The sequence below is a fragment of the Carettochelys insculpta genome, chromosome 3, assembly GCF_033958435.1.
Source record: "Carettochelys insculpta isolate YL-2023 chromosome 3, ASM3395843v1, whole genome shotgun sequence".
NCBI classification, from domain to species: domain Eukaryota; kingdom Metazoa; phylum Chordata; order Testudines; family Carettochelyidae; genus Carettochelys; species Carettochelys insculpta.
In genome coordinates this window covers 135,470,269-135,480,335 of record NC_134139.1, presented here as the reverse complement: position 1 = coordinate 135,480,335, position 10,067 = coordinate 135,470,269, and the positions used below count along the sequence as shown (strand labels likewise).

General features: G+C 40.9%; 1 protein-coding gene across 1 annotated transcript; it reads right to left on the bottom strand.

Moving 5' to 3' along the window:
* Positions 1–223: 223 nt before the first annotated feature.
* GPR63 (G protein-coupled receptor 63) lies at positions 224–2,165 on the bottom strand. Its single transcript, XM_074988844.1, has one exon. It carries the CDS (start codon positions 2,163–2,165, stop codon positions 906–908), a length of 1,260 nt encoding a protein of 419 aa, XP_074844945.1. The 3' UTR covers positions 224–905.
* Between the last annotated feature and the right edge of the window lie 7,902 nt (positions 2,166–10,067).

The window sequence follows — 10,067 nt, the reverse complement described above, 5'->3', positions numbered from 1 at the left end:
CACACACTACAAACTGTAGGATCACAACCATAATTTATAACCAACTATTGAACATAATAGATTTGGAAGTTTCATAAACACCAAAATATTAAAATGCAGGCAATGATCAAAAGTATCAATTTTTGTATGGGGCCCTTTTACAGAGTTTATGTTAGCCTTACATTTTGGGCATGAAATTTTATTTTTTTTTTCAATTTGCCTCCATTTCCCCATACACCACGGTTCAGGAATTAATATCCTGTTAGATTAATTTTCAGAGACAATATCCAGCAAATCAGTAACTGCAGCTGTAGATGCACCAATGTAAACTTTTCCTCTGAGAAACTAAACAGATCTTTTATTAAACTACCACTCTAATGTATAAAAACGAAATTATAAAATCTTCTCTACAGGCATCACAAGAATTCTGAAAAACAGATTCTGTTGCAAGTTTTGTAAAGTGCACAAAATATTAATGGAAATATTTTTAATTTTATGTCATCATCAAAACTCTTGAAATTTTGTTAACATTAAATAGAAGTTACCTAATGTGATTTTTTGGCTCTAATATCTTGGCAGAAAGCAGCAACAGTTTCAGAAAAATTACACCAACTAAATACACTGTACCATAGCAGCATTAAAAACCCCTACAATTAGATGCAATTGCAGGCTTAATAAGCAGAAAACTGACAAAATATTATAATTAAAAAAAAGATCTGGGTTTTCATTGACTCCTGGAGGTAATATTTGTCATTTCATTTACATTGTTTTTGACAGTAAACCCAGTTCTAGTCAATCACTTTTTTCCATGAAATTGCACAAGATATTGGAAAACATACTCAAGTTAAAGAAGCCTTATTAAAATAAAACAATACATAAAAACAAATAATCCCAGAAAATAATTGTCATGTCAACCAGCTGCAATTTTACACGACCGACCGGTGCTCCCCACACACATAGATGGCACTGGGCCGAATGCGTCTTCTTGTGTGACCAGGGAGCTGTGGCAAAAACTTGAAGTACCTGGGCATTAAGTCTAAGCATGCATCATGAAATTTCTTAATCCTCCAGTAGTAAATCAATGGGTTCAGTGCAGACTTGAGGTAGCAGAGCCAAAGGAGCCAAGAGCTTATCTCAAAAAAGTTGTGCTTGTAGTAAAAGTGACTGTTGAATGTGGCAATAAGGCTGTAGGTGGTGAAGGGTGCCCAACAGACTATGAAAACGATGAACAAAAGCAATATGGTCGTGAAGGCACGAGTTTTAAAGCTCATATCAATGTTCATTTGAAAAGGTCTCTGAAGGCTCATGAGACCAAGCTTGCTGGCCTGGCTGAGGCATATGCTATCAGGATGGCTGTGGATACGAACTGCATTGTGGCGTACGGTGTTGAGTATGCCCATAAAAGAGTACAACATCACCATGAATGGAATAAAAAAAGATACCAGTACAACTAGAATCACATATGCCTGGTACCCAGAATTAGTGGTATAGCCAAAAACACACTGAGGTGCTCTGGAAGGTATCTGCAGGTTGGGGACCCCCAGAGATAATGGAAAAGCTACAACAAAGGATGCAACCCATGAAACAGCAATGAGAATCTTTGCACGGTAAGGGTTCAGCTTATCTTGCCTCTGAACTATAATAAGGAATCTATCAATACTAATAATGAGTAGGATGGCTACCCCCTCCATGACAAACAACCAGAAAAACATGGCAGAAACTCTGCAGAAGATATCCCCAAAAATCCATTGTGTGGTAATAATGGTTATCAGGGCAAAAGGCATGTTCAGCACGGCAAGCAACATGTCTGCAAAAGCCAGGCTTGCTAACAGAATGTTAATTGCGGATCGCATGGCAGCCTTCTGGTAGACCATGAGACAGACAACAAAGTTTCCAAGAAAAGAAACCAACAGTATAAATATCATAGCAGCAGAAAGAATGATCTGGAGCGGCAGACTCAAACTCTTGAAAACTTCTTGTGTTGGCAGGATAGCTGGACTGTTCACTAGTAAAGTATTTATCTCAGTGGTGACCATGACCTCAGAATTGTGCTTGAACGGCTGTGTCACGCCACTCTGAAGCACAAACTGGGGAGTGGTGAAATTCATATAGGCATTTTCATAGACAATAAAAGTAGCATTCAGTGCCCTAGAGTGGGCTGATGTCAACATTGCAGAGAAAACCATTGTTTTGAGAGGAATGAATGGAGAGCCAAGGTCCTCAAGGCATTTCAGCTTGTAAGGGCAGTATCATATTCCTTGGCCATAGACCAAATCAGGATTACGCAACTGAAAACAGCAGAGCTCCAAGTTTCATGCCAATATTTATGCCTGAGAAAACAAAAACAAATAAACATTAGAATGAAAATTAACATGAGCAGAAAAAATTTGGTTCTTAGACATCACTAAGCACAAATAATGTAATAAGTTTGAAAACCCCTGTCTTCTGACATGAAATAAGAAATGAATAATAATAAAAACAAATCATGAACAAGAAATCCAAACTTTTCTCCGAAGATTTCTAACTGCTTAGGACCTCTCAGCCCTCAACTTCCTCCACTTCAAATGCCCCCAGTAGGAGCAGCCTCCTTATAAGATCAATATTGCTGGCAGGTGTTGCAGGGCAAAGCCACTTTCAGCTTCTGTATCAGACCTTTGACCTCTTCCTGCTTTGGTCCAGTAGGATGTTTGCTCATTCTGTCAGAGGAAGGTATTGTATTACTATGAATGTAACTGTTGACTCACGAGTAATTATTTTCCCATACAGCTTGAAGGGAGGAGGAAATCTTTTCCTCCTACCCTTGACCTTTTTTATTTCAAATCCCTTATGGTAGCTGAGGGAAAAGCAGACTGTACCCCTACACTACCCAGTGAGATTCCTTTAAAATGCCAGATAAACTAAAGTTCTAAATTTCTTCTTCTCCTTATTACTCACCTTTCACTTTTATATTAATTCCCTAGCAAAAGCACTAATGTTAATAACAAACTAAAGCACAAACTCTAGACCCATAGTCTTCTCCACCAAAAATGTTAAAATTCTACTGACAATTGAGCCCACTTTTTTTGGGCCAGGAGAACAGTCATTTTGACAGTATATGTATCAAAATCCTGTTTACAAGACCCACTAAGGCTTATGACTCAATGAACACTGAAAACAGTGAAGAAAGAAAGTAGAAAACGAAAGAGAAATCAGTGTTCCACAAGGAGTGATTGGAAAAGAAGCATAAAAGCAACAAATACTTCATGATTTATAGTGGTGAAAAATTGAAAATAATGTCCCAATGGCAATGTCTAGTAGACCTCTTTAAGGTGTGGGAACAAAAAGCCAGCGGATAACTAGGAAGGGAAGGCATGTAAGATTCATATGCATTATGGCTGTGTCTACACTAGCAAAAAGGACATGGCAATCAGCCTGAGCGGGGAATAATAATGAAGTGCTGTGATGATATTTTGGAACGTAAGCTTTCAGGGGCAAAGACCCATTTTGTCCGATGCATGAAAAAGTGGATCTTTGCCCGTCCAAGTTTATGCTCCAAAATATCTGTTAGTCTATAAGGTGCAACAGAAGTCTTGTTGTTTTTGAAGATACAGACTAACAGAGTGGCTGAAGATGCTGTCCCAGCCCATTGGGATACAGTAGGGTGCAAGAAGTACTGAGATTCAGCCCTCCGCTATATCTGAGAGTTGAGGGACTGGGTATGAGGGGGTCAGCAACCTGCAGCTCCAAAGTTGCATGCGGCTCTTTGAGGAGTCACTTGCGGCTCCAGGCGCTGACTCTTCTGTGGTTCTGGATGCTGGAATTAGGGTTACCATATATCCGGTTAACTCCTTATCCAGCCAGGTTTTTACAAGATCTGAAAACGTCTGGAATTTTGCTCAGCCTCTGCAAATTCCTTCTGCAGTCCCAGAGCTCTCCCACTTCCCTCCCTGTTTCCCCATTGTGTTTGCCTAGGCTCAAGTTACAGCTGCTCCAGCTAGTCAGCAGGGAGCAGAGTCAGAATGGAATGGGCAGGAGCAGAGCCATGCGAGGAGGTAGTAGGAGGGCTCCCCCCTCCCTTTTTGTTCAGGGCAGGGGTTCTCAACTTTTCAATAGTACGGCCCCCCTAAAATGCAAAATGAATTTGTGTGGCCCCACCCTCACTGCTCCACGAGTAAAGCTAACCATTTTATTGAGATTAGGAGCGGACAAGAAGTAAATATGCCAATAACTTTTGATAACTACATTTTTATTGGAAATGGACAAAAAAATCAAATTTGGAATCATATTGTTTAATGTAAAAGATGAGCTTGTTTATTGTTGCATAATTTTTAAAATCTGGGTTTCCCTTTTGAAATAGCCACTCATTTCTCGTTCACATTTACTTTTGATTGATATTTGCTTTTTATAGCAGCAACTGCACAAAATCCTTATTTGCACAAATAAGATGTTGCAAACGGGATCAGTACATTCATAGCCTTCTCGTTTAATTCTTTGTACTAATTTTACATATTGATCCAAAATTCAGAGACACACATTGTTGAGAATTTTATTTTTAAAGCAGTGTCAGAAGAGAGATCATTGATTTGCTCCTCCTCAGTAGTAGTGAATGTACCAACTATTAGTTTAGAGTTGAATGGGTTCCTTATCCAATCAAGTTTTTCAATATCCATATCTGAGAAATAGTTCTTACAGTGAAATTTTAAAGAAGAAAGGTGATTTAAAATACAAAATTTCACATCTGTCATTTTAGTTTGCTTGGCTTCTCACTTTCAGCAGATAGCATTTTCTGACAAACAACATATTGAGGCTGTTCTATTCCAGTAACAAAAACACTCATGAAACGAAAAGATATGTAACTTTCATCATACTTTCTTGATTTAGGCCTATTTGTATCAGCAATATTGGTAGATTTGTCATCAGCTTTTTGCTTACCCCCCAACAAAATTCTTTCCATGGTGTAAGGCTAAAAATTTAAAACAGACATAATTTTTTATATATTTATAATAATTGGTAAAAGAATGAAGCTTCCCATATACTCCAAGGACTACTAAAGACATTGTACTAGTAAACATATACCGTGTCGGCAGAGATACTGGAGACACATGAACATTTGTGAAAGAAGCCGAACCCCACTGTCTGAGATCACAGGATCGGTGTTTAGATAGATAGTAGAGACATCAGAGAGACACAATCATTTGTGAGAGAAGCCAAGCCCAGCTACTGGTAATCATGTGGTCAGTGTCAATGGATTGAAAGCTGAGATGCTGGAGACGCACAAATTTTTGCAAGAGAAAAGACAAATCCAGCTGTGACTCACCTCTAAGTTGCTCCCAACCCCCCGGAGGGTCGGGACCCATGGTTTGAGAAACACGTGTTTAGGGAAATAAGATCTGTGGGGGCAGGTGCAGGCTGGGAGCTCTTCCCCTCCAGCCACAGAATGGGACAGCCAGTCCAGCCACTGCTCTCTCTGGCATGGTAAACACCCGCCTTTTGGGGGCTGGTTCAGATTGGGAGCTGAGTCCCTCCAGCCGACAGCATACCTGCAGCCAGCCAGCCCAGGCACTGCCACACACCACCAAGGTAAGGGTTTTGGACATTAGGCTCAAGTTAATTAATACTGACATTTTCCCAAACTATGCATTCACGGGAACAGGAGGGAAGAAAAAAAATGTGTTCAGCTTGGATGGCAAAGGCAGCTCACATTCAGGGGGCTATTGGATTCTCTTCATCCTAGTTCCCTAGGTCTGATGATCGAAGGCTCAGGGTCTGCCCACTACTGTTGGGCTTGTAGCTTCCCTTCATGCTCTGGGTTGTAGGTCCCAGCAACTAAGATGCTTCAAGAGCAAGTTTGCCGTAGCCTGCTAGTGGGGATCAATCATGTAAGTTTTCGTTCATTCTCCCAATAATTCTGAGAGAAAGGAATTATTATTAAACCTATTTCACAGATGGGGCAACTAAGGCTGAGAGCAAGACAGGCCTCACAAACGCTGCAAACCTGTGTCTGAAAAACAGGCCTTGGCTAACTCTGTTTAGCTGCTAGCATGCTTTGAAAGCCACTCTCAATCTTGGTGTGTCATTTATGGACTTCTGCTTAAACTGAATCAATGAACTGCTGGAAAAAGAATTCATCGCCAGATGCCTCAGCTTCTGCTCTAAGCACTAGGTGGGGCCATGCCATTTCATAACGGGGGCACAGTGCAATCAGCCTCCCCTCTGCAGCCTCTGCTGACTCCCTTCCTCCATTGCCAAGGGAGCATGGTGCATAACTTATGGGAGACGAGTGCTCACTTCTGGGGCAGTAGACAAGCTGGGGAGGGACCCTGTTAACGCAATGACAAAAAGTGGGTCTAATATAAAGGTTGCTGACTTCCTGCTATACCGTCTGCTCCTAAACTGACTCCCTTTGGATTACCAATTAATTTCTGGTATTCATTGCCACTAGATAAAACTCATCTTGGAGCTTAACAGGACTCAGAAAAGGGTTAAATATTTACATGGATCACATTACAAATTATTGTATGTGCGGTTCTTAAAATAGGGGTGACAAAAAGAACGGTTTGATGCTATTTATTAAGGGCCATCTCGTAGTCACATGGGTAACCCTAGAGGCACTGAGACCACTACTGGGAGGGGGAAGTCTCTACTCTACAGCCTTTATTAAGGGCCAGTTGGCCTTCAGCTCATGCAGTAGAGCACAGGGCTTTAGTCCCTCTGGTCACAAGTTCAATTCCTTCTGCTTTCGACCGAGGTCTGTCAGCATTATACATGCATTGCGGCTCAAAGCATTGATCTTGTAACCAAATTTGAAAAAAAAGTCTCTTCTCCCTATTTTGGTTGCGGACCCCTGAGGTAGGATTCCCTTCATCTAATCCCACAGAGCTGCTCCTGCAAATGTGGCGCAATCAGGCTTTTTTTCCACAGAGTGTTTGAGTTGTTCTCTCCTCCCCGCTTCAAGCACAGAAGCACTTCTATCATCCACCGTGTTTCTGTCCTCCACGAACAAGTTACGAAATAGAGAGAGAGGTTGAAAGGAAGTCAGAAAGAAAGGCGCTAAGAGGAGTTTACAGTGATTTTGTTTCACTCTCCAGTTACTGTCCATGAAGGCCAAATCCTACAGCTTCCAAGTGAGACAGGTGCATTGCACAATAGTTATTGAGTATAAATGAGCTCATGGATTGAAGATAATCTGAATCAGCAAATGTGCTTCTGGTCAAAGCAGACAAATATGATGCTGATACTTTATGTCACTGTATTCTTATTTTTGGAACATGTACTCATTGATTCTTTTCAGGCACAGAAAAGCTACACTCCAAATTCTTGTTTCCATGTCTATGCAGAAATTATTGTGTATGCACATTTCCTCAGAAATGCATCTCGTTTTTTGGGGCATTACAATTATTTCTGATGTAGTATAAACATCTCACAAGTTTCATTCCTCAAATCTAATCATTATGAGAACTGTATGCTTTTTAGCAGATTTTGAAACCAACAGTAAAAACCTATCTGTTTAGAATTTGGTAAGTCGGCCCAATTGTCAAAGATTATGCTTAAAGTAAAAAGCCAATAACTTTAATCAAATGGATGAAGACTATTCTTTTTACTTATACAGTTTGCAGTCACAGTTGCATTTGAGGCACAGTAAACAGGTCTTCAATTGGCTGTTGCTCAACTATGCCATTAAATGTAAAGTTCACTTGTTGCTGTGACAAATTTGGGCCACCTAATAATGATTTCCTTCAAAAGCTTAGCAGGTGATTTAAACATACAGACTGTGGGGAACTGTTGGCAAAAGATAGGAGAAATGCCCACTGCAATTTGAGTATCCTTTGCCAACACTTCTGTCCAGAGAAGCTTTTCCACCATTTGGCCTGTCCACCCGAGGTATATGGGGATGTTGCCAGAACGCTCCCAAGTGGCAAACCTATTCTGAGAGATCTGCAGTCTGGATGTGCGCTCTGTCAACAAAACTTCTGTTGACAGAAGTCTTGTCGACAGAAACCTGCAGTCTAGACATAGCCATAAAAAGGAAGAACTTTAACATGCCCTTTTATATAGTCCTACTTGGGTTTTGTTTTGATTTTTTTAAATTTTCATGAATTGTGTATTTTAATACTCCTTTGGCTGTGTTAAAATGACTTATGTAAATTTTTACTGTGTTTATTATTACATAAGTTAATGTCTTGACTGTGCTGAATAACCAAGTAAATACATTTAACACAAACAGGCATGTAAGTAGGTAATAGAAATTAGGGAAGCATTTTTAAAATACAATACCAAAACGTTATAAAAATTGTAACTAAGCCTGTACCCTTTCTTCAACTCCCATACCTGGTGTATGTCTTTCATTACATAGGAGAGAAAGGATTTTTCCAATGCCTTAACGTTCAAATCATTGTTTCAGATAGAGCGAGGGGCAAGCCACAGAGCTAATGGGAATGGACAACTCACTTGTCAACGGACATTCCACTGGGGAGACAACTGGATGTTTATAGCTAGTTTCCAATCATGCAGACTCACGTGTCTAGTATCACCAGCAGAACCATTCATGCATTCACTCATCCACCCACTTCTTTTCCAAAAAACAAGATTGGGTAGAGCCAAGGCTATGAACAGATTTCTTCCACATCTGTTCTTAGTCACCATTGCCCTTTAAGCCTCCTGGGGTGTGCTGTCTGACTCTCATTGGTCTTATACACTATGTTATACTACTGTTTCCTTGAAAAAAATAAAGGCAGCAGCAATGTAGCACTTTAAAGTCTAACAAAACAATTTATTCAGTGATGAGCTTTCGTGGGACAGACCCACTTCATCAGATCAATCACTGCCTCCTTGGATATCCACAACCCGTCTCTTCATGCACTCTTGCATTGTGAACAATTTAGGCAGTCAGTATGGGAGTCAATCTAGCAGCTTAGCCAAACAACTATAGTTTGCATCTTTCGATGACTGTAGTCACACCCCACACTTTCTGTCTTTTATGGATATCTTCATATAGAGCCAAAGGGTTAGAAGAGATCTCAGGAGGTCATCAAGTCCAACCCATTGCTGAAAGCACGACCAATCCCAACTAAACCATCCCAGTCAGGGCACTGTCAAACCTGGATTTAAAAACCTCTAGAGACGGAGATTCCACCACCTCACTAAGTGACCCATTCCAGAGTTTTACCACTCTCCTAGTGCAATACTTTTTCCTAATAGCCAACCTGGACCTCCCCACTGCAACTTGAGACCACTGCTGCTCATTTTGTCTTGTGTCACCACTGAAAACAGCCTCTCTCTATCCTCTCTAGAACTCCTTACTCACTGCAGGTAGTTCCAGGCTGCTATCAACCTTCCCCCGACTTCGCCACCACTCTTCTCTTCTGTAGGCTAAATGAGTCCAAAACCCTCAACATCTCCTCATAAGTCATGTGCTCCAGCCCCCTAATCATTTTTGTCACCCTCCACTGGACTCTCCAGTGCATCCACATCCCTACTGTAATAGGGGCCCAGAACTGGACACAATACTCCAGATGTGTCCTCACCAGCGCAAAAGAAAGAAAAGTGATCCCCTCCCTAGATCTGCTGGAAATGCTCCTACTAATGCATCACAGTATGCCGTTAGCATTCTTGGTGACAAGGGCACACTGTTGGGTCATATTCAGCTTCTCGTCCACTGTAATCCCCAGGTCCTATTCTGCAGAACTGCTGCTTAGCCAGTCAGTCCCCAAGCGGTAGTAGCGCTTGGGATTCCTCCACTCTATCTGCAGGACTCTGTGCTTGTCCTTGTTAAACCTCATCATGTTTCTTTTGACACAATCCTTCAATTTGGCTATTATTTCATGTAATTTGTTAGTCTATCTAGCCATGTCATTCATAGGATATAGATATTTCCAATGTTTGCAGCTTCAGCTCCAGACATTGCCAATACTCCTGCTTTGCAACCATAACATACTGTGGGTACAATAAGTGCTGTCTATAATCTGATTTTAGCTGCTATGAATTTTACACTATAAACATTTTTATTCAATTACATGAAAAGTCTCCTGGCAATAGTGACTTGCTTGTCAATATCATAGAATCATAGAACACTAGAACTGGAAGGTACCTCGAGAGGCCATCGAGTCCAG

Bases quoted from the DNA above. Each gene is read 5' to 3' on its own strand.
- GPR63 (XM_074988844.1), bottom strand. From the start codon at position 2,165: ATGGTTTTCTCTGCAATGTTGACATCAGCCCACTCTAGGGCACTGAAT.